Here is a 23,112-nt window from a genome sequence, read left to right on the forward strand (position 1 = left end):
CCTGCCCCCATGTGGACACAAGATGGCCACCACAAGATGGCCAGCAAGGGAGGGCAGTTGGGAGGGACCAGGCCTGCAAGGGAGGGCAGTTGGGGGCGATCAAGCCTGCAGGGGAGGGCAGTTAGGGGTGACCAAGCCAGCAGAGGAGGGAAGTTGGGGGCAACCAGGCCTTCAGGAAAAGGCAGTTGGGAGGGATCCAGGCCTGCAGGGGAGAGCAGTTGGGGGGGACCAGGCCTGCAGGGGAGGGCAGTTAGGGGTGACCAGGCCTGCAGGGGAGGGCAGTTAGGGGAAAACAGGCTGGCAGGGGAGTGGTTAGGGAGTGATCAGGCTGGCAGGCAGAAGCGGTTAGGGGCAATCAGGAAGGCAGGCAGGCAAGCAGTTGGGAGCCAGCAGTCCTGGATTGTGAGAGGGATCCCAGATTGGAGAGGGTGCAGGCTTGGCTGAGGGACCCCCCTCCCACCCCCCCCCCCCACACCGTGCACGAATTTCGTGCACCGGGCCTCTAGTTCTTTTAATAAATAAGAATGAAGACCAGACATATACAAAAATTTTTTATTGAAATGATGGTGCCTGTCTGTGCTAGGCATTGTGCTAAGTGCCTTATAGGCCTTCTATTAAGGGTAGCCAATCTCCTGTTTCTCCTGAAGCCAGATCTCATTTTTTAAAAAGTGTATGTTCCTTGGAAAATCTATGAGGAATCTGAGGCCCTGACTGCTGTAGTCTGAATGTTTGTGTCCCCCACAGATCCACATGTTGAATCCCAACACTCGTATTGATGGGATTAAGTGGGGTTTTAGGGAGGTGATTAAGTCATAAGGTCGGAGTCCTTAAGAGGTATTAGTGCCTTAATGGTATCAGTGCCTTTATTTAAAAAAAAAAAAAAAAAAAAAAAAAAAAAAAAAAAAAACACCCCAGAGAGCTTCTTTCCCATTTTTCTCCATGTGAGCTTACAGTGAGAAGAGGCCATTTGAGAAACAGCCCTCACTAGGTTCCTTATTTACCAGCACCATGGTCCTGGGCTTTCCAGACTCCAGAACTGTGAGAAATATGAGATGCCCAGTCTCTGGTGTTCTGTTATAGTAACCCGAACAGACTGCGACACTGACCCCATCAAGCCTACAGTTTACTGTTCCTTGTCACTCTACCACTTTGCCGGGAACATTGGGGGAGTGGCCTCCACAATAGGATCAGAACAGCAATTTATGGCTCACAGAGATGTAGAAAGTTTTCTTCTCTGTGATTTAGGCAGAAAGCTAGAAAGTAGGACTCTTTCATTTGTTCTCCACTGCCTCAATTTTAAACCTGAGCCCCCAGGTCTTCATATACATACAGCACAAAGTCATATACTTATCTACCACAGAATCTCAAGCAGATCCATCTGTGCCTTTTAAGTCATTTTTTTTCCCCTGGGCTCCTGACTATTCCACACAAATGAATTTAGGCCCTGGCTCTCAGAGCCTGCAAGTTAAGCTAGAAGTAAGCATTTGAGAAGTATAAATACAGTGTGCATCCCACTCAGATGCTTAGCACTTCCTACTACCTGGACCAGTAGACTTCAGTAAATATGGGAAGGTTTTATTAGAATGTGTTTTTTTATATTACTGATTTTTAGAAGCATTTAAAGAGAAAAACAAGAAATGTCTTAAGAGTTAGAACAGGGAAAAAAGGGACATCTGTAATACTTTCGACAATAAAGATAAATTTTTTAAAAAAGAGTTAGAACAGAGTTGAACATGTGACATACCTTTTTTTCCAAACTCTTTCATTTTAATCTTGAGTTTATTGACTTGAGATTCTGCTATCTCTGCCCTTTCCTTAGCTTCGTTCAACTCACGTTGCTGCTTCTTATACTTGGAAAGATATTGATTGGCTTGTGCTTCCTATAAAAATAAAAAATGGGGAGAAAAAGAAATCTCTGTGCCTACATAGTCATATTTTTTTCTGCTCTGACATGAGAAAGTTAAAAAATGTGTGAAGGGAATCTAAACTTCTGTGTATTGAATGGAATATCATATTTCTGTATGACATATAGGATTCAGACTTTCCAGCAGGCATGAGATCTATTTTTATAACTGTTTTTCCCTGTAAGTTTAGAACATGGTCGGCACTTTCCACCAACTGGATGTAGTCCACCGGCATGCACAGATTTGGTATGTGATAGAATAACCAGGGTTGCTTGTTTTCTTATTAGTTCAACATCGTATTCTACCTCTGGGTAGAGGGGGGTGGGCCTTTACAATTATATTGGTCAATGGGTAATAGCTATAACAGTGTTTTAGCCCAAATCATTTAAATAATCAACTTGAAAGCCCTAAGGAGATATTATTAGGTATAATACAATATATATGGCACTTATCTCTTACATTTCATGTAGCTATGGATACTAACCCAAAGTTGGCAGATACATTTCAAGTGATAACAGTTTTGTGCACAGTCATGTCCCAGGCTCATCAGAAAAAGGACTGTGAATTGCATTTATGCTTACTCAAGGTTTTAGGGTGAGGAAGGCCCTCGGGTGATTACCCAGCCAAAAATGTGCCATCCCTACTTAATACCATGCTCTTACTTGGCTTATTTCTTGCACTGTACATGTTTAGGTATAATCACAAAATTGAGGGAAAGAGCTCTGGCTCCCTGGAGGGAAAAGTAGCACAAAATTTTACCATGGGTGATAATTCTAGCTTGAGAAAAAACAGAGAATGAGCAGACTTTAAGCTGAGCTGCTTTTCTCTGACAAGCTGCTCACCTAGCTCAAGGCCCCACATCTCCATTAATCAAAAACAACTGCTGGGAAATCCATGAGGCTGCAACCGCCCCAGGCACTTACCACTGCCTCAATTTGCTGCTTGTAACTTTGCACTTTTAGCTGAAGATTATCCATCAGAGTCTGCATCCTGCTCAGATTTTTTTTGCCTTCCTCTACCTGAAATGCATAGGTATGTATGTGAAGGTGATTTGAAGGACCCAGCAGTGTGCATTGCAAGTAGCCTCATATGAGGAACTAAAGAGTAAGGAAACTTTGTTAAATGTCATTCATATTAGAGTTATGACTGGAAAATGGGTTTAACCCATGCCAAGTTCAGAGAAACTGAGAAAAACACAGCTCTGAGCAATGAGTCATTTCTCCTGATTCACCAACAGAACTCCCAGCCATTGCTAAAATGGAAGTTATAGCCACTGGTTTTAATTTGGTCTTCAATCCTCCCATCGCAACCAAGCTACACTCTGCCTATGGTTTCTCAGTCACCTCTCTCCCTCCAATCAAACCAAATCTTCCTTTGAACTTTCTAATTGACTGTTGTATTTTGCTAATGGAATAGGTAAGGTAGTTTTCTGGAGTTGTGGTGTGGATATCACCAGAGATAGTGAGGAAAATTCCATAAGCTCTGAGGATGTTGTTGTGTGCATTCTCATTGCTACCATTGCAATCCAAACTTGAGCTGGAGGAAGGAAATCTAGTGAGATAGTGTTTTGCAGCTGTGCTCCGTGGAGCCTTCAAGTATTCTGAGGAGAAAGGAGGGAAGAGACAAGCAGGTAGATAAGGGTCTGCATGTCCCCCCTTTCCCACATCCTTTAAACTCAAATATCTCCACATTGGGGCTGTTGAACTTCCCAAAGAAGAAAGTATCTCAACCTTTATACTTATTTAATCAAGACCTACCCCAGTTGCTCAAATGTTTTTTTCCTGGATTCATCTTACTTATTCCATCAAGTATCAACTACTTAAATAGTGTTGGAAAACTGTATAGGCATATGCAAAAGAATAAAATTGAACCACTATCTTACACCATACTACACACAAACTCAAAATGGATTAAAGATTGAAACCCTAGAACTCCTGGAAAAAAACATAGGGAGTAAGCTCTTTGATATTTGTCTTGGCAATACTTTTTTGGGGTTTGACACCAAAAACAAAGGCAACAGAAGCAAAAATAAATAAGTAGGACTATATCAAACTAAAAAAAAAAAAAAAAAAAAAAGGAACCATCAACAAAATGAAAAGGCAACCTATAGAATAGGAAACAACCTAAGTGTCCATTGACAAGTGAATAGATAAAGAAAATGTGTTCTGTATATACAATGGAATATTATTCAGCTATAAAAGAGAAGGAAATCCTGACATTTGCAACAATTTGGATGAAAATTGAGAGCATTATATTAAGTGAAATAAGTGGATCAGAGAAAGACAATATGTCATCTCACCTATATGGAGAATCTAAAAAAAACTGAACTTATAGAATAAGAACAGATTGGTGGTTGCCAGAGGCAATGCAAGTGAGGGATGGGATGAGGTTGGAAAAATAGGTGAAGGTGGTCAAAACGTACTAACTTCCATTTATAAAATTAATAAGTCCTGGGAATGTAATGCACAGCCTTGTTACTATAGTTAACAATACTGGATTGTATATTTGAAAGTTGCTAAGAGAATAAGTCTTAAGAGTTCTCATCACCAGAAAAAAAATTTGCAACTGTACGGTGATGAATATTAACTAAACTTGTGATAATCATTTCACAATATAAACATATACCAAATAAGTATGCTGTACACCCAAAGTGAATTCAATGTTATATATCAATTATATCTATAAGCAAAGAAACAAATAAAATGTAGGTTCAACCAAGCTGTTTCTATTGCCTAGAATGCTCCCTCACCACCCCCACCTTAAAGTAAATCTGACAGTAGATAACTAATTACTAATTTTCAGCTTACTAAGCCAGGGACCAATATTAAGGAATAACCTGGTGATGAAGAGAAAAACCCTTTTTAAAAATAAAATCTATTTTCTGTTTTCATCTGCTTATCCCGCTACCTCTCAGGTTTAAGAAATTTGAAGATTCATAGAACTCTGTGTGAATAAAAAGTTCTAAAACCAACAGAGCTCTAATTGCCTAAAATCAATTTACTGAGGTCAATAAATTTACTATGTGGTGAAGGAGGCCACACAGAAGAAAACTGAAAATGGCTGGAAGTGGTTGCTGATGGTAATGTTCTTCTTGTTTGGGAAGGCAAGCCTTTGTTAGGCCTGGGTTCACGTACATCTCACTCTGAGGCATTAAGTAACCGTGGTAACCAGGGTTGTGCACCACTCAAATTTCCCTTCAAGAAACTTGCCATTCAACTGTGAGTAGTAGTTTCCTGAAAACTGCCAACTGCAGTGCCTCTGGGATCTGCCATAGCATTTGAGATCACAAACTCCCCAGGCAGCCGCTACCAGTAAGTAGGCACCACACAGCTACTAGGGTCTGAACATGGGACTCCTATGTGGGCAATTTTTGTGCTGGAGACTTGCTCAGAGTAGCACTGCACTATGAGGCTCCTTCTATCCAATCCTCCTTCCTTCATCCTTTCCCTTCACAGGTGTCAGACTCTATTGTGGTCTGTAGGCTTTCTCAGCCTGAATCCTGTTTGCTCTCCTCTCTATCTTTCCCAGGTGTTACCTCCAATAAATCTTTTGAGCTTCTAATTCCATCCTGGCATCTGGTTCCTGGAGGACCCACCCAAGCCCAAATTTTGTTTCCTCCAAAAATAAAGATGCCATCTCTATAATCCTATCTAATAAAATAGTAATATGCAGATTGACCATCACTCCAACACACAAGATGGCCAGGCCCATGTGCTCAAAAATGGCTGCCCCCATGTGGTCAAAGATGGCTGCTCCCATGTGGTCAAAGATGGCCACCACAAGATGGCCAGCAGGGGAGGGCAGTTGGAAGGGACCAGGTCTGCAAAGGAGGGCAGTTGTGGGTGATCAGGCCAGCAGGGGAGAGCAGTTAGGGGTGACCAGGCTGGCAGGGGAGGGCAGTTAGGGGTGACCGGGCCAGCAGGGGAGGGCAGTTGAGGGCAACCAGACATGCAGGGGAGGGCAGTTAGGGTGACCAGGCCAGCAGAGGAGGGCAGGTAGGGGCGATTGGGCTGGCAGGGGAGGGCAGTTAGGGGCAATCAGGCTGGTAGTGGAGCAGTTAGGTGCCAATCAGGCTGGCAGGGGAGTGGTTAGGGGGTGATGAGGCTGGCAGGCAGAAGCAATTAGGGGCAATCTGGCAGGCAGGCAGGCGAGCAGTTGGGAGCCAGCAGTCCTGGATTGTGAGAGGGATGTCCCAGACTGGAGAGCGTGCAGGCTGGGCTGAGGGACACCTGCCCACTCCATGCACAAATTTCGTGCACTGGGCCTCTAGTTAGATTTATAAGGATTAAAGAACATCTGCACACAGATCCCTGACTGTAGGAAGCAGTCGAAGGTAAAATGGAGTAGGTGGATGAAGAGTGGGGGCAGAAAACCTATCTTTACCTTTTCAACAATTACAAGTTTCTAATCTTACGTCTTGCAGCACATTTTTCTAGGCAGCAGACAGAAAAAGTAGGATGAGATTCTAAATGCTAGAAGGACATATGAGGGAGATAAGTGCTCAGTGGAACTGGCCATCGAACAGTTGTGGATGGGGTCACACCTGATTCCTTTTCTAATGTAGTAGGATCTTCCCAGAGGATGTTTCCTAGGAAAGGAAAACCATATTCATGTCCCTTTCAAAATGACATTTTAAATTGGCAGCTGTGAAGTTCTATCAGAAAACACCCTGCATCATAGTCCTGATGGTTATTTTGATATTAAAGGAGGGCAGACTCAATTGCCTCAGCATCCACCTTAAATCTTTCCAAACCTGGTACTGATATTAAGGAATGTAGAGGGCTCTCTAATGTCTCTTAAACTTATAGGATTTAGACTAATATTTGCATAAAATGGGTGTTCAACAGCTGTTATCTGATTTGACGGCAGAAAATCATTGCATAACTGAATGGATAGACTCTAATTATTGTGCAGACAGTTGGAAGAAATTAAGAAATATGCCTCCATCGCAGTACCTGGGGAATACTAAGATTATTGCTATGAAGAAACAAAGATCTAACTCAATAGAACAAGAATACAGTGCATGTCCCTCTTTCTTCCTCTCTGTAAAAAATCAATAAAATATATATTTTTTAAAAAAAGCCCTAAGCCAGGGGTCCTCAAACTTTTTAAATGGGGGGCCAGTTCACTGTCCCTCAGACCATTGGAGGGCTGGACTATAGTTTAAAAAAAACTATGAACAAATTCCTATGCACACTGCGGGCCCAGGACGAGTCGGCTGCTAAGCAGGACAGGCAGTGGCACCCAGCGGGCAGATAAATGTCCTCGGCGGGCCGCATGTGGCCCGCGGGCCGTACTTTGAGGACCCCTGCAACTGGTTTGGCTCAGTGGATAGAGCGTCAGCCTGCAGACTGAAGGGTCCCAGGTTCGATTCCGGTCAAGGGCATGTACCTTGGTTGTGGGCACATTCCCAGTAGGGGGTGTGCAGGAGGCAGCTGATAGATGTTTCTTTCTCATCAATGTTTCTAACTCCCTCTCCTTTCCTCTCTGTAAAAAATCAATAAAATATATTTTTTAAAAAAAGAATGCAGTGCATGGAACAACAATATTCAAAAATAAAAAAGCTTTGGTGTTCTATAATTAACACCAAAGAAAACAGTAAAAATAATCCATAGGAAATTTTAAAAAAAGGAAAAACTCAGACATTATTGACAAGCATTGTTCATAGGTGACTTCCCCCCAACCCCCCAAAAAAGAAGAATAGAACAGCACGCCTTCATGTTCCCCAGGTGTGTGCTGCCTGAGCCACACATACCATGGCTCACTCCGCAGTGGCTTTGATATACCTGCATGGACTAAAGAAATGTCAGACTAGCTCGTCTTCGGAAAGAACCACTTACTCAGTAAAGAAGAGCTGCACAAGTAGCTCATTTCATCTTAATGAGCACAAGACGATGCTTCTGAAGTGCTCAGCTTTCTGATCAACACTATTCTTCCAGCTGCAAAGAGGAAGACTTTGATGCCTCTAACAACAACAGCGTCCCCTCAGGAACCAGGGTCAGGACGGGCAGACCTTGCTTAATGCTGCAGACCTTAATGCTGCAGAGGTGGCTGCAGGCGTGGGAGCCTAGAATGAGTTTCTTTTCACTGACATAAGCTGTATTGTGCAGGAGAAAGGGCTAGAAAGTGACCTTTGCATCTGTTTTCAGCCACTGAAATATGTTCACCTACTCTGTGCCAGGAAGATGCACAGAGTGGCAGACAGACATACAGTGCCTCTGCTATGGTGGGATCTCTGTCTACTCCACTTGAAGACAAAGGAAGAAAGAGTAGAAAAGAAAAAGAAAAGTGAAGGATTTTATTGTTCCTATAGAAATGTATTAATGACTGGTAGGAAGTCTGCCCACCTCTTTTCAATTAGTTGCCTGAGACCAATGTTAGCAGGAAAACAAAGCTTTGGAGGCCTCTCGTTAGCAATTTGCTATGTGTTCACCTGGCACCAGCACCAGATAGAGTCCTCAGTGGCTTCGAGTGTTTGTGCCACTAGAAAAGAGAAGTGCAAATGTCCCCTGCTCAATTTAGTCAGCGTCCCATGTAACCTGCTGGCTGGGTAGCCACCCATCTCTGCCAGTCTCTTCATTTACACATTGTTCCCACTCATGCTCTCACAGGAAGGAATATTTCTGAAAGTGCTGCAGGCATTATGTGTGAAAAAATAGGAACAGTATAAATAGCTTTTTACTTCTAATTGCAAATTGCCGCTCACATTTGGCTTCCTGAGAGCTCTGAAAAGGGACCAACCCCAACCGCTAATAGCACGGGGTCCCTGGAGGGTGAGTCAGTGTCTACCGCTGAGAGAGAGGGAAGATGGAGAAAGAAGTGCAGGAGAGCTGGAAGGCCATTTCTGGCTTGATGGAGCCCATTTCTCCAGGGTGGAGCCCAGGTGGACAGACAGGGGGTGCTTTCCCCAAGTACCTGGTAAGTCAGCTCTTTGATGCATCACTCCAGCCGGCAGGCTCCCCTCTGTGCCTCTGCATTGCGACGGATTTCGCCTTCCAGTTCACCTTCCAGTTCACAAACCTGCAAGTAATCATGATCTCAGACCACAGGCTGGCTGGAAGCAAGCCGGGCTGGCATTGCACTGGCCATTTGGCATGATCACTTGAAAGAGAGCAAAATTATCAAGGGAAGATGTGTCTGCTCTCTTTCTGGCAGTGGTTAAACAGAGCAAGCCCTCTCGGAAAACTGGCTTGCCAAAAGTGAGCTGGCTAAATTAGGTGAGTCCACTTAAGGACTGTTTAGACCAGTGGTCGGCAAACTGCGGCTCGCGAGTCACATGCGGCTCTTTGGCCCCTTGAGTTTGCCGACCGAAAGACATGAAAGGCTAATGCAGTGGTCAGCAAACTCATTAGTCAACAGAGCCAAATATCAATAGTACAACGATTGAAATTTCTTTTGAGAGCCAAATTTTTTAAACTTAAACTTCTTCTAATGCCACTTCTTCAAAATAGACTCGCCCAGGCCGTGGTATTTTGTGGAAGAGCCACACTCAAGGGGCCAAAGAGCCGCATGTGGCTCGCAAGCCGCAGTTTGCCGACTACTGGGCTAATGCATACAGAGGTGACAGCTACCCCTCTTAGATGACATAATTACACACACACACACAAACATGAATGAATGAATGCATGTAAGCACATACAGGATAACGTATACAGCACACTTTGAGGATTCAGCCAACACACTACCTAATCCTAAACTTCTCTCTCCACATTCAGTTCTCTAAAACTCAAACCCTGAGTCTATGCCACACATATGTCACACACAGCCTCACTTTGTAGGAGAGCTATAGTACAGACTAACAATCTGCCTGTAGCCTTCTAGAGTTATACAAACAAGATTAACATGACATTCAGTCAACAAATATTTGATGCCTACTACACACCAGACCACAGGGCTAAGGATACAGCCAGGAATAAAACAAAAATCTCTTCCCCCTATGAGTGTACATTCTAATGAGGGGAAACACAAACAAAGCAAAGTAACATGTAGAGTATGTTAGATAGTGATAAGTGATTTGAGGTCAAATAAACCAGGAAAAGGGTAGGGGGATGATGTGGGGAGGGTGTCGCCTGCTCCTTCTCTTGCCCATGTGCTCAGGGCTTCCTCCTTGCCTTCTTGAAGCAATGCCACCTTCTCAGAGAGGCCTTCCTGATCACCCTTTAGAACTGCAAAGCCCAGTGCCCTGAAGCTAAATGTGCCTGGAATATCTGACCTCATCTCTGACTCCCCTCAACTCCTCCCACCCGTTAGCCACTCTGTTCTTGTTCTTCCTCAGAGAGGTATGACAGGGGGTGGGCTGACAGCAGGCTTGAACATTCCTTGTAAATGAAGCCTATTAAAAGAAAAACCTTCTGGATCCCTGTCATATAGGAACATTAACACACAGTTCTATCAGTTGGAACATGAGACTAACAGAACTCACCCTTTACTTTAAGCTTTTGTTGTGTTTCTTTTTAAAATATATATATATACTAGAGGCCCGGTGCACGAAATTCGTGCATGGGGGGGGCAGTGTCCCTCAGCCCAGCCTGCACCCTCTCCAATATGGGACCCCTTGAGGGATGTCCGACTGCCCACCTCTTTTCAATTAGTTGCCTGGCAGTCGGACATCCCTATCACAATCCAGGACTGCTGGCTCCCAACTGCTCGCCTGCCTGCCTTCCTGATTGCCCCTAACCGCTTCTGCCTGCCAGCCTGATCACCCCCTAACCACTCCCTTGCCAGCCTGATTGATGCCTAACTGCTCCCCTGCCAGCCTGTTTTCCCCTAACTGCCCTCCCCTATAGTCCTGGTCACCCCTAACTGCCCTCCCCTGCAGGCCTGGTCACCCCTAACTGCCCTCCCCTGCAGGCCTGGTCCCCTCCAACTGCTCTCCCCTGCAGGCCTGGGTCCCTCCCAATTGCCTTTCCTTGCAGGCCCGGTCGCCCCCAACTTCCCTTCTTTGCTGGCTTGGTCACCCCTAACTGCCCTCCCCGGCAGGCTTGATCACCCCCAACTGCCCTCCCTTGCAGGCCTGGTCCCTCCCAACTGCCCTCCCCTGCTGGCCATCTTGTGGTGGCCATCTTGGGTCCACATGGGGGCAGGATCTTTGACCACATGGGGGCAGCCATCTTGTGTGTTGGAGTGATGGTCAATCTGCATATTACTCTTTTATTAGATAGGATAGAGGCCTGGTGCACAGGTGGGGGGCAGCTGGTTTGCCCTGAAGGGTGTCCTGGATCAGGGTGGGGGTTCCCTTGGGGCGTGGGGCAGCCTGGGCGAGGGGCCTGTGGTGGTTTGCAGGCCCGCCACGCCCCCTGGCAACCCAAGCGGAGGCCCTGGAATCTGGGGTTTATTTATCTTCTACAATTGAAACTTTGTAGCCTGGAGTGGAGCCAAGCCTTCTGCTTGCTCCGTGGCGGCAGCCATTTCTATTGGGATTTATGTATCTTCTATAATTGAAACTTTGTAGTCTTAAGCAGAGGCCTGGGCCAGCCAGGGTGTGCAGAAAGCTTGGCTTCCTCCATTGCCGGGGACAACCCTAGCCTCCTGCTCTTTCCAGCTCTGTGGCTGCTGCCATTTCTGTTTGGGTTTATGTATCTTCTATCATTGAAACTTTGTAGCCTTGAGTGGAGGCCTAGGCTGGCAAGGGCAGGCGGAAAGCTTGGCTTCCTCTGTTGCTGGGGAAACCCAAGCCTCCCTCCTGCTCTCTGTGGCGGTAGCCATCTTGGTTGGGTTTATTTGCATATTCACTCCTGATTGGCTTGTGGGCGTGGCTTGTGGGTGTAGCGGAGTGATGGTTAATTTGCATATTACTCTTTTATTAGATAGTATATTTATTGATTTCAGAGAGGAAGGGAGAGGGAGATAGAAACATCAATGATGAGAGAGAATCATTGATTGGCTGCCTCCTGTATTCCCCCTACTGGGAATCAAGCCACAATCTGGGCATGTGCTCTTGACTGGAATTGAACCCAGGGCCCTTCAGTCCACAGGCTGATGCTCTATCCACTGAGCCAGACCAGCTAGGGCTGTTGTGTTTCTTAAGTGATTAAAACACCTCAGGGGAAAATCACTTTATTAAAGCAAATCCTAGACATCATGTAACTTTACCTATAAATATTTCTTTATGTAATTTTAATAATTAATAAATTTACCTATAAAGCCATTTACCTATAATTATTTCTTTATGTAATTTTAATAAATATCTAAAAGGCTACAGGCAGATTTTTAGTCTGTGGGGTTCCTTGGCCTGGCCTGCAGGATTGGGCTGAAACCCACTCTCTGACATTGCCCAAGGGGTCCCGGATTGCGAGGGGGTGCAGGCCAGGCTGAAGGACCTCACCAGTGCACAATTGGGGCCGGGGAGGGATGCGGGAGGTTGGCTAGCTGGGGAGGGACCACGGGAGGGTTCCAGGGCATGTCCAGCCCATCTCGTTCAGTCCTAATCGGCCAAACCCCAGCAGCAAGCTAACCTACCGGTCGAAGCGTCTGCCTCCTAGTGGTCAGTGCATGTCATAGTGAGTGGTTGAGTGGCCTTAGCATATCATTAGCATATTATGCTTTGATTGGTTGAATGACTGACCAACCAGATGACCAGACACTTAGCATATTAGGCTTTTATTATATAGGATGGTATTGTGATTATGTTTTAAAGAAAGTTCATTGTAATTCTTTAGTATCATTGATATTTAGGAGCTCATTGCTACTGAGTTATCATTAGTTCTAGGCCTCAATAGTGGACAAACAGCAATTGGAAATAAAATTAAATCTTGTCACCTTAAATTTGAGTTAGAAATACCAGTATCATTTATGTCTTTTTAGGAAAAAAAGTATATTCTAAGTTATTTGATTGTATGCCTATATGCTTTTCCTTTATCCTAAAAACCTTGGTTCTTACATATGTTGTTGAATAAATAATTATATTAGTATTGTTGCTAATAGCAATAATAAGATCTTATTTTGAAACTATGAGTGCAGTTTGCCTCATTTGCCTTTTTTTTTTTTTTTTTTTTTTAGCCTTAGATTGACTTCGTGAGAGATGTACAAACAGCACACTGTTCACAAGTCATGGGGATCATTGTTCTTTGTGTTCTGTGCCTCCCAACTTGATCCACAGTTAGCTTCGTTTGCTTCCATTTGTGTTAAAATGTTAGGGATTGCTTTGTTTTATTTTCCTCGTTGATTTAAATGTTTTAATTATGAAGCATATAAATATTTTATGTGATTTTGCAATCAAACGACAAGGTGCATTCAGCAGGTCCAACTTTTATCTCTGCATCCCCCTTCTTGAACAGCTGTTTTTATTAGTCTTTGTTTTATCCTGTCACCATTTATTTTTTAAAATATAGGCATATGTGCACATAACTTCATATTTCCCCCCTTTCTTGCACAAAAGACTGTACACTCTCCACATTTCCTGCACCTTTTATCATCATGCTATAGGCATGGTCTCCAGGACCCATTATAGAGCTTTTCCTCATTCCTTTTAAAACAGTGTGACTATATGACTGTGGTACCATAAATGCACATTGGTATTCCATTGTATGGGTACACCATAAATGAGCAAAGGCAATACTTTACTTTTCAGAGGCCCTTCTGAGCCATCAAATCCCAGTCAAATATTCTTTCCATCTTGTAGCATTTGTCACATGACCTGTACAGAGTCACTGAAATTGATTCAATAATTTTAAAAATCCTATTTTCAAGATAGGTCTTTCTATTTGTTTTTAAGCTCCCTGAAGGCAGGTACTACATCATTTCTGTCAGCCCTTACTATATCTTCACTCTGTCTTTCTTGATACTTGATTTAGTTGTTTCCCTTCTCTGGCTGTTAGGAAATGGGCCAAGGAAGCAACAAAAGCAAGACTGTGAGGGAGTGAGTGGAACAGGAGGTCACCTGGCTCCGGAGAGTCCAGAGCTGGTGTAGGTGAGTGGGAAGAGGTGTGTTTCAGGTAGCAGGAAGGGGGAAGACAGATTTAATCTAGTCCAAGAGAAATGTCCCAAAGTCAAACAAGAAAGAATGAATACACTGAAATCTAACCCTCTTAGAGATCTGAAAACACCAGAAGCAAAAGTGATAAGGGAGGTATGGATTATCTGGTGTTATTTCAGACAATATGGACTTGAATTGGAAATTGGGAAGACCCCATGATTACCCAGGCCAACTTCTACCCTGGATTCTAGTTTCTGGATTTGCTTTCTACTCCCCATCAGGGCCATCTGTTCAGCTTCATCCAGCCTTTTTTGTAAGTCTTTGTTTACTCCATATTACTTCTCATCTTCTCCATGTGTGCATTGGCATCTTGATCTTTCTTCAGTTCTTCTGACATGTTTGCTACCTAGAAAAGCAGGAAAGAAACTGAGATAATCTGGTAGCCAATTGATCTTAACATTTCTACCCACAGTCTTCAGTTCTTGATCTAACTAGATGTCATGCCTTGCCTCTGTGTATGTAATCTCTTCCCATCAGGCTCTCCCTAATGTCTGTGGCCCTCAGAGTTATGAAGAAAAGGCACTCAAGATAGCAGCAGCTACTGAAGAAACTAGGGTGAGGGGTGGTGGAACAGACAAAAGATGAAGTACCATATGGACATTATTACCCAACACCCTATACTAAAAGTAAGATGAGCCACTGAAGCAACAAGTTTTTAAATGTTCTAAAAAATTATTTCAGAGAGAAAGAAAGGGAGAGGTAGGGGAAAAGGGAGAGAAAGAGAGAAACATCGATGTGAGAGATAAATATCAATTGGTTGCCTCCCATATGTGCCCTGACAGGGGATTGAATCCGCAACCTGGGTATGTGCCCTGACAGTAATCAAACCCATGACTTTTCAGTGTGCGAGATAATACTCCAACCAACTGAGCCACACCTGCCAGGGCGAAGCAAGAACTTTTAATTGACCAAAGCACTGGGACACGTCCTGTGACATCATGCACCAGGAAAAAGTGTGGAGTGCCTATGAGAATCTTTTTCACAACTCACTTCTATGATTCACAACTGCAAACAAGTTTAGGCTCCTGGAATTTGGCAGCAACAGCTGTTCTGCATGCCAATAATCTGGCACACGCTAGGTTAATTCTTGCTTGTGAAGCCCTCTGTTGGCTTTGGCTATATATACAAGGGCTTAGTGTCTTGATGCAATTATTAAGAACTGTTTCCTGAATCTCTCAGTGCATTTAATGTAAGAACACTATCCTCCCAGGCAAAGCTTCTCTGTCTATCAGGTTACCAACCATCTGTATAATTTAAGTGTGAGACGTCTATGCAGATGGTGAGGGCAAAGAATAAATTACGAAGGCAGCTTTGGGCTCTGTTATGTGAGGCTGGGACTCAGAGCTAAACTACTGGAAAATTCAAGGGTGGTGAGAGGTAGTGAGTTCATTTTTCAACTTAGTCAAAAAAAATCTATAAAAAGCAAAGTTAAGCAGATACAGTCTTCATAATGTATGACTACATAAATTTACCAAGCAGATCTAGAAGCTCTTTTTATTCCTTTCTATCTATGTGGATTTGCATAAATGTTAAGCACATTAATTTTCCTTTGGCCAAACATTTATGCTTTCACACCCCCTTCCCCATCAGAGAGCAGAAGTGTCTGCCTTGATACAAAATGGCGAGTGACAGGCATGCTTCTCCATTCTTCCGGATCCTACAGTGACCAGGTAGCCAGGTTGTGGTGCAAAAGTTTTGTTCAACTCCCCAAGGGCTAAATAACTCAGTCTAACACAGACACAAGCTCTTCCCCTCATCTGAATTTCAAAATGACAAATGTACAATTGAATTGACTATCTTGTCTTCCTCCCCAATTCCCATACCCTTTTCCGCAAGAGGAGCAGCTTCCTTTAATCCTCAAGGTCAAGGCTGCTGTCTAGGGTGGATTGTTTGGACTATACAAAATACCTGATGGTGTTGGAGTGAGTGGAGGCTGAAATCAAGCCCAAGCCCACTCAGCTGGAGCCTGCAAGGCTGGGTCCACCTTCTCCCTCCACCCTCCTTCCTGAATTTTTTTTGGTGAGCATTTCCTTCTGCTTATCCTTTGAGATGAGTGCTACATCTGCCCACAGAAGGTGCCCAGAGGGTGGCCTTTCTCCTGTTCCCACAAAAGTACAGCCAAGGCTGGGGGGCGACCCTGAGCTGAGTGTCATTGAGGAAAAGCACTGCCCTCAACAATTTTTAAGTTGTAAATAAAGAAGGCACACACCAACCCTGAAGCCCCTCTTTATCAACCTATTCTGCTACATAAGCAGTAGTATGGCTTGTAAGAAATAAGTGAAATAAGCATCATCATAAAACGGTTACACACTCTAGAAACACAGCTATTTGTAAGTAAACACAGGAAGAATTGTTTCTACACATTAGATATATCAATTCACAGCACAAAGTGGCTTAAGTTTTTTAAAAAAAGTCCCTTGCTTTCATAAGGTTTTGCTTATAGAAATTCAACTGCTCCTTTTCATTGCCTTAGGAGGTTGAAGGGGAGGAGTTAATTGGTCTAATTCTTCAAAATGGGAACAGAGAGCAGAAGGGTGAGCTAACCTCCTCCTGGCTGTTTGGAGAATCAAAGGAATCCTTTTTGGCTGCAGCTTGGCCTCTGACCAGTGGCTACTGCTCCAGTCAACTCTGGAAGGCAGGAGTGAGCAGGCAGTCAATGCACCCACTTCAGCGGCTGCCTTCTTGGCTTTCTCATCTGCATTTCGACACCTCCGCACGGCTTCTCCAGCTTCCTTCTGCATCCTGGCAACATCAACCTCCAGTTTCTTCTTCTGGCCGAGGAGACCTGTATTCTAAGGAAAAGCAGCCATCTCGTTAGGCGAGTTGAGACCAGCGATGCGAACACAAGCTAATATGTTTGGGACAGGCAATGGGACAGGGCTCGGGCCAAGACTGCGTTTTATTCTAGTCAGCCACACTCACTTCAGCAACATTTCCAACCCCAGGAGGCCACGTTAGAAAAGCCTCTTTGCCATCAAAGGCATACTTGAATGGAAGCAATTTCAACCATTCAGTAACAAAGAGATGACAGCCTGAATCAGAAAGGAGAAATGGATTCAGGTAACCTACAAGCCAGGGACAGGTGTTTGGTTTTCAACTTGCTGAACAATATTTTTCTGCCTTAGCTCTTTGATGGGGTAGAACAAATGTCCCAGAGCAGAAGTCAGGGTCAACTGCAGACCTTCGGGAGCAGGGGGCTGGGGAATAACACTCAGTGTCCAGCATGATGCTCCAGGAAACAACAATCTTCCTCTTTATCTACCTCCCTTTCCTATGGAGCTTTGCAGTGAGGAGGTGGGAAGAGTCCTTGAGATGAGCTCCCTGCCACCACACTGCGCGGGAGGATTCTTTGTTCTGTGGCTGGTGCTGTCCTAATTCTTTCCTTCCTGGGGTGTGACAAGAGGTTGGAGCTCCTTTTACTGCTATTTGGTCCACGTTTGAAGCACAGATTTTCTGAAGGTATGAAACCTGAGCATAGAGAGTGTCTATAAAAGGCACGAGCTTTCTATTTTTTATTTCTCCTGTCTTTTCACTTTCCACCCGCTAGTGTCTCTCTCGGTGGCAGGACTGAGCCTTAGAAACAGAAAGGGAGATATTCCTGCCCCACAGGTTTTTCCCTGTTTTCCTGGTGGCATGAAACATCTCCACCAAGGCTGCCATCCTCTGTCCTTAAGGGACAACCAGGCTCTGGGCACCCCCAGGCTTCCCACTGCCTTGGATGTGGCCTGGGGTCGGTAAGTGTGTTTTTCTGGAGTATATTCTGGATGCTCACTGCACTTTACTGGGAAACGACGTCTTTGTATAGGAAGCTAAAAGTGATTTGTTTGTACACAGAATCAGCTAATCTGTGAGGGAGATAATGTTAAAACCTTTGCAAGCTGAGCCCCTACTGGTGTGGCTCAGTTAGTTGGAGTGTCATCCCATACACCAAAAAGTCACAGGTTTGATGCCTGGTCAAGGTGCCTACCAAGCAATGTTTCTTTCTCTGTCTCTCTCTCTGCCTCTCCCTTACTCTCTCTAAAATTAATATAAAACCATATTCTTGGTTAAAGATTAAAAATAAATTTATGAAAAAAAAAAACCTTTTCAAGATGAACGACTCTCTAATTGGTTCTTTTTTTGAAAAAGCAGGTTTAAGGGGTACTGTGTGGAAAGGTAATCTAGACAGTCACAGATCAGGTTTGAAAAGGACACGTGTAATTAGCCAAGGATAACTTTGGCCTCAGATGTTTGTTTTAGAAGACTGAGAATTCAGAAGGACCTAAGAAGGTTGCATAAAAGTTTCATTATGTTGTTAGAAGACTGACAGTGTTTTAGTCATTGCAGGGTGTCCCCACGTGATTTATGTGAGGGAGGGGTCCTTAGGTACAATATAGTATCCCCTAGATATGGTGGGTGAAAGGTAGTGCCTTGACCAGCAGCATCACCTGAGAACTCACTTGATTCCTGGCTCCCACCACAGAGCTTCTGATTCCATAGGTCTGGGGTGAGACCTGAGAATTTGCATTTTTGTGGTAGCTTCTCTTACACACCTACATTTTCGGAAATGTGCCATAGAGACCAGCTCTCTCTACTGCTTAACCCCCCTCACCCCCTATCCATATCCTCCTCTCTATGTGTGGTTGATGGCCTCACCTCTCACTAGGCTAGTGGTTTTTCATCATATAGGGACTCACTGGTGCATTATCAGTTATAATATGCATGGCAAACGATTTGTTACCAATAGCTATTAAGTACTACAGATAGTGAATGATTTAGTTTTAAAAATTTTGATATTCTACTTTATAAGAATCCCACTCATTGTATTTAGATCAGCCTTCTTGAGAGAAAGAGAGCATGTTGATGTGAGTTACCCTGCTGGGAGTCACACGTCACCTACAGGCTGTTTGTTCTATACCACATGATATCCAAACAGGATTGTGTCATGTGCATGGACACAGCAGCCAAACTGTAGGCACAATCTGATTGCAGTGCCTTCCAGCTGGTACTCTCTGGTTTATACTTCCCTTTTTCTCAGTGGGGACACAATTGGCATTCTGGAAGGGGAGATTCTTTGAGATGTAGGATTATCCCGCACCTCCCAGGAGTATTAGCATCTCTGGACCATCCCCATTAAATTTCAGTGGCACTTCTCAGTCACTGTGGAAACTAAAATGACCCCGCAGACACTTCTAAATATCCCAGAGCATGATAATTCTTCCCCTAGTTGTTTTAATCCACCCTTCATAGCAATCATGAGAGTAAAACTTCCTAAAATATAAATCTAACAACTTCACTTTCAGCTACCTAAAATTCCACAGCAGACCCTCATTAGCTACAAGACAGAATTCAGAATTCCATTGGTCTTAGATTCAAGGTCCCTGGTGACCTGGCTATTACTTAGCATCATTTCTGTTGATATGTCCCACCCTCACCCCATGCTCTAGTGAGTATATCCATTTCCTTTAACATTCCCAATTCCCTCTTCTCCCCATGCCTCTGCCCTTGACTCCTCTCTACCTGGCTGGCTACTTACTTATCCTTCAAGACTCAGATTAAGTATGCTGTGCATCTACCTAGGCCTAGGATGGTCAGAGAAGGCTGTTTGTAGGGATGTGCTTGCTACATCACAAGAGTCATACTTTTAGGATAATAGAGACATTTTGTATCTATCCCATGTATACCTGTCCAAGTAATGGTTGGTGGGTGCCCTAAAATGTTTGTTGAATGACCCATTTACTATACACAGTTGTCCTAACCACTATGACTTTTTTTCCTGATTCTATAAGAATGGCAAATATTCTAAGAATTCTTGCTTGGCATCACTTACATAACCTTCCATGAGAAGCCAAAGTTCTGACAGCACAGCAGCAGCAACTCAAAACTGTTAGCTATCTTTGGCCCTGAAGCAGGAGGTTTTCTTGCTAATGTCCTTTGTTGTTGTTGTTTTAATCCTGGAATACTGGGGAACATGTGGCTTAGAAGCAGGCAACAAGTTCTGGAACACTAGGGAATGTTCATCTCCCTCTCCCTAGCATCCTGTGAATGCCCTGACAGTCCATTCTTCTGGCAGAAGGCTTAGTGTTATGGGCCAAATTGGGAACCTACCCAAAAAAACATATGTTAGAATCCTAATCCCCAACACTTCAGAATGTTACCTTATTTGGAAATAGGATATTTGTAAAGTAATCAAGTTGAAGTTGTCAGTGTGGCACTAATCCAAAATCACTGATGTCCTCATAAAAAGAGAATATTTGGACAGAGACAGATGCTCACAGAGGAAAGATGGTGTTAGGACATGCAGCAAGAATGCCATGTGAAGGTGGAAGGTTGAAATGATGCATCTATAAACTAAGGAACAACAAAGATGGCCAACAAACCATCGGAACCTAGGAAAAGGCAAGAAAGGGGTCACCTAGGACAGTGGTCGGCAAAATGCGGCTCGCGAGCCACATGCGGCTTGTGAGCTGCAGTTTGCCGCTCTGTTGACTAATGAGTTTGCCGACCACTGACCTAGACTCTCGATTCCAATAATTACAGGCTGTTGTTGTTCCTTGTAATTAAGCCCCTATCCCAGTGGTCAGCAAACTCATTAGTCAACAGAGCGGCAAACCGCGGCTCGTGAGCCGCATGTGGCTTGCAAGCCGCAGTTTGCCGACCACTGACCTAGGAGATTCAGAGGGTGCATGACGCTGCCAACACCTTGGTTTCAGTCTCCTAGCCTTCAGAAATGTGAGAGAATATATTTCTGTTGTTTCAAGTCACCCAGTTTGTGGTTCTTGTTACAGCAGCGCTAGGAAACTCATACACTAGGGAATAAATAAAGAGTGTGACCACTGCTCAAAAGCCAAAGGCTCTCCCTGTGCCTCACATGTCACACCCAGGGTTAACATGGCAACTGTGCATAGCTGCAGGCTGACTCGTGTGTAAACCACTGCCTTTAACCAGCTGATGCAGGTAATGGGAAGAGTTTATGGGCCGCACCTGGGTATGGAAAAGACAGATTCTTTCTGTGGTTTCCTCCACCAGCCTGCACCCACATTCTGTCTGCTCTTGCAAGGACCTCAGTTCCTCCAGTTGAGACTGGAGAAGAAAGTTGCACCACTGAGCCATAGCCACCTGCTCCTTCAGCTCACTATTCAGGTGTGTGCTGTCGTTCAGCTGCACCCACAGGTCCTGTGAGAGAAAACATGGGCCAGGGGCACAGGGCCCTCTGAGTTCAATGGAATATGCACCTGTGCATGTATGTTCTGATGAAAGCTCCACCAACTTAAATTTAAGCATGTTCCCACTCTCTTGAAGGGTTTGATTTGTTGTCCTCACTTTTATTGCTCAATACAATCTGTTGATTGGTTGGCTTCCATGATCAGAGGCATTCCCCAACCCCATATTACAACTTGAAAATACCTTGATTTCAATCTGAAGTTGGCCCAGAGACTTGGTTACCTCTGTCACCTGCCGGTTGGTACAGCTAAGCTGGAGTTCCATCTCATTGAGGTCCCCTTCCGTGTTTCTCTTCAGCTGGGTAGCCTCAATTCTGCTCCTGGTTTCAGAATCCAGACTACACTGCAGAGAGTCAACAGCACACACTGCTGTTTCCTCCTAATTTTAGAATAACATTCAGGGGGAAAAATCATGCACCCAAATTAAGAAAGGTTACCTGCTGTGTAAATAACAGTTTAGGAAACAGAAGAGCATTAAAATTCAAGAAAAATTCTGGGTAATTAACAAAATGAGTCTAAAGGGTTTTCAGTTTTAAAACACAGAGGTTGAAGGGTTTGGTGAATGAGCACATGTCTATAATAACAGACTGAGATTCCCAGGCCAACCTCCTGGAAGAATCAAGGGAAGCACCGGAATCTTTTGGGGGTTCCTGTGGGGCAGACTTAGCCTTGTCTTAGGATCTCCCCCAAAGAACAATCTATGGCAATTATCTGTATTTTATAAAGTGGCTAGGAGTGAAGGAAGAATGCTCTTTCAGACAGTCATAGTATTTAAACACTTTCAATGATGCGAAATGTCTGAACAAGGCAAGAAGGAGCTACCCAGGTAGAAACAAGTCTTGAGCTCCAGCAATGCTGTTCCAATGGCCTCCAGAAACTTAACTTTCCTCGAATAGCTTGGTTATCTCTCACTGGGAGTGTGTGAGAGACAACAAAGGATTGTCTGAGAAAGCCAACTGCTGTGTGATACTGAATTACTTCATAAACAAAGCCCTATGCTGAAATCACACTTGCAAAGTGACAGAAGATTAGGCAATAAATGTGTGTTCAGAAAGGCAATGAAAAAAGTTTGAGGAAATCATGCCAATCATTTCCCAGCCCTTTTGCAGTGAGTTTGCATGTAACTGAATTCTTATGGATAGACTATGGGCAAAAGTGTTTACAAGCCTTGCCAATACAAATTTTTTCCTCATGATCCTGTACTCTCTCGTCCCCATCTATGACAAACTTGGTGGCCACATATGAAAGGTCATAGCATTACAAGATGGGAAAAACCTGGAAATGACTTTGAAGAATAGTGGCCTGCTCTCCACCCATACTCCAATTCTGACCTAGAGCAAAACAAACAAACTTTGATAATTTAAGCCATCCATCGAGCTTTGGTGGGTGTGTTTAACTGCTATAACTAACATGTGCCTTGTTAAGCTCACCCTGTTAAATAGGGCTGAGTGCTAAACAGATAAGGCAAAAGAGAAAAGAACCTTTCTGTTCTTCTTCATTGAGCCTGTCAGCACAACATACTCATCTTGGGTCAGGATTAGATTGCACATTGAGTTGTCATTGAGTTTATGTCCTGAACTCTAAGGCCAATCAGAAAGGCGGGTAGCCTGCAGGGGGATAGGCAGGTGGCCAGGGTTTCTGATTGGGTGACCGATGGAAGCACCACATTCCATGACCACCCTTCTGTCCATTAGTAGGACTAGGTCTCAGAGTAGTTAGTTATGGAAATATATGGGGAACAACTCTTTCTGGTTCCAGAACTAACAGCTCTCCTCTGCCAACCCTATGTTCCTGGTTGCCATATGCTAAGGTCATCCTCTCATGCCTATCTTTAGATCCTGGGCCTTTGCTCAGTTCCCAGGTCAGAATCCTATTGGGATGTCAGTATATATGTTAATAGAGACTGTTATGACTAAATGTTGAAGTCCTAACTCCCAGTACCTCAGATGTGACTGTATTAGGAGATAGGACTTTTGAAGAGGTGATTAAGGTCAAATGAGGCCATGAGGATGGTTCCTAATTCAACCTGACT

The 23,112-nt window shown here is 44.1% G+C and overlaps 1 protein-coding gene across 1 annotated transcript in view; it reads right to left on the reverse strand.

Moving 5' to 3' along the window:
• Window positions 1-947: 947 nt before the first annotated feature.
• Window positions 948-23,112, reverse strand: part of MYH15 (myosin heavy chain 15) — a gene marked incomplete at both ends in the record, with an annotated part of 148,811 nt that continues 126,646 nt past the window's right edge. The window contains 11 exon segments of the mRNA XM_080654673.1: window positions 948-1,036; window positions 1,745-1,880; window positions 2,828-2,923; window positions 8,820-8,843; window positions 8,847-8,924; window positions 14,058-14,146; window positions 14,149-14,224; window positions 16,545-16,670; window positions 20,842-21,033; window positions 21,265-21,444; window positions 21,447-21,459. Of these exon segments, the coding sequence (XP_080510799.1) occupies window positions 948-1,036; window positions 1,745-1,880; window positions 2,828-2,923; window positions 8,820-8,843; window positions 8,847-8,924; window positions 14,058-14,146; window positions 14,149-14,224; window positions 16,545-16,670; window positions 20,842-21,033; window positions 21,265-21,444; window positions 21,447-21,459 (1,099 nt within the window).

The sequence above is a fragment of the Plecotus auritus genome (genome assembly GCF_963455305.1).
Source record: "Plecotus auritus genome assembly, chromosome: 2".
Classification (NCBI taxonomy): Eukaryota; Metazoa; Chordata; class Mammalia; order Chiroptera; family Vespertilionidae; genus Plecotus; species Plecotus auritus.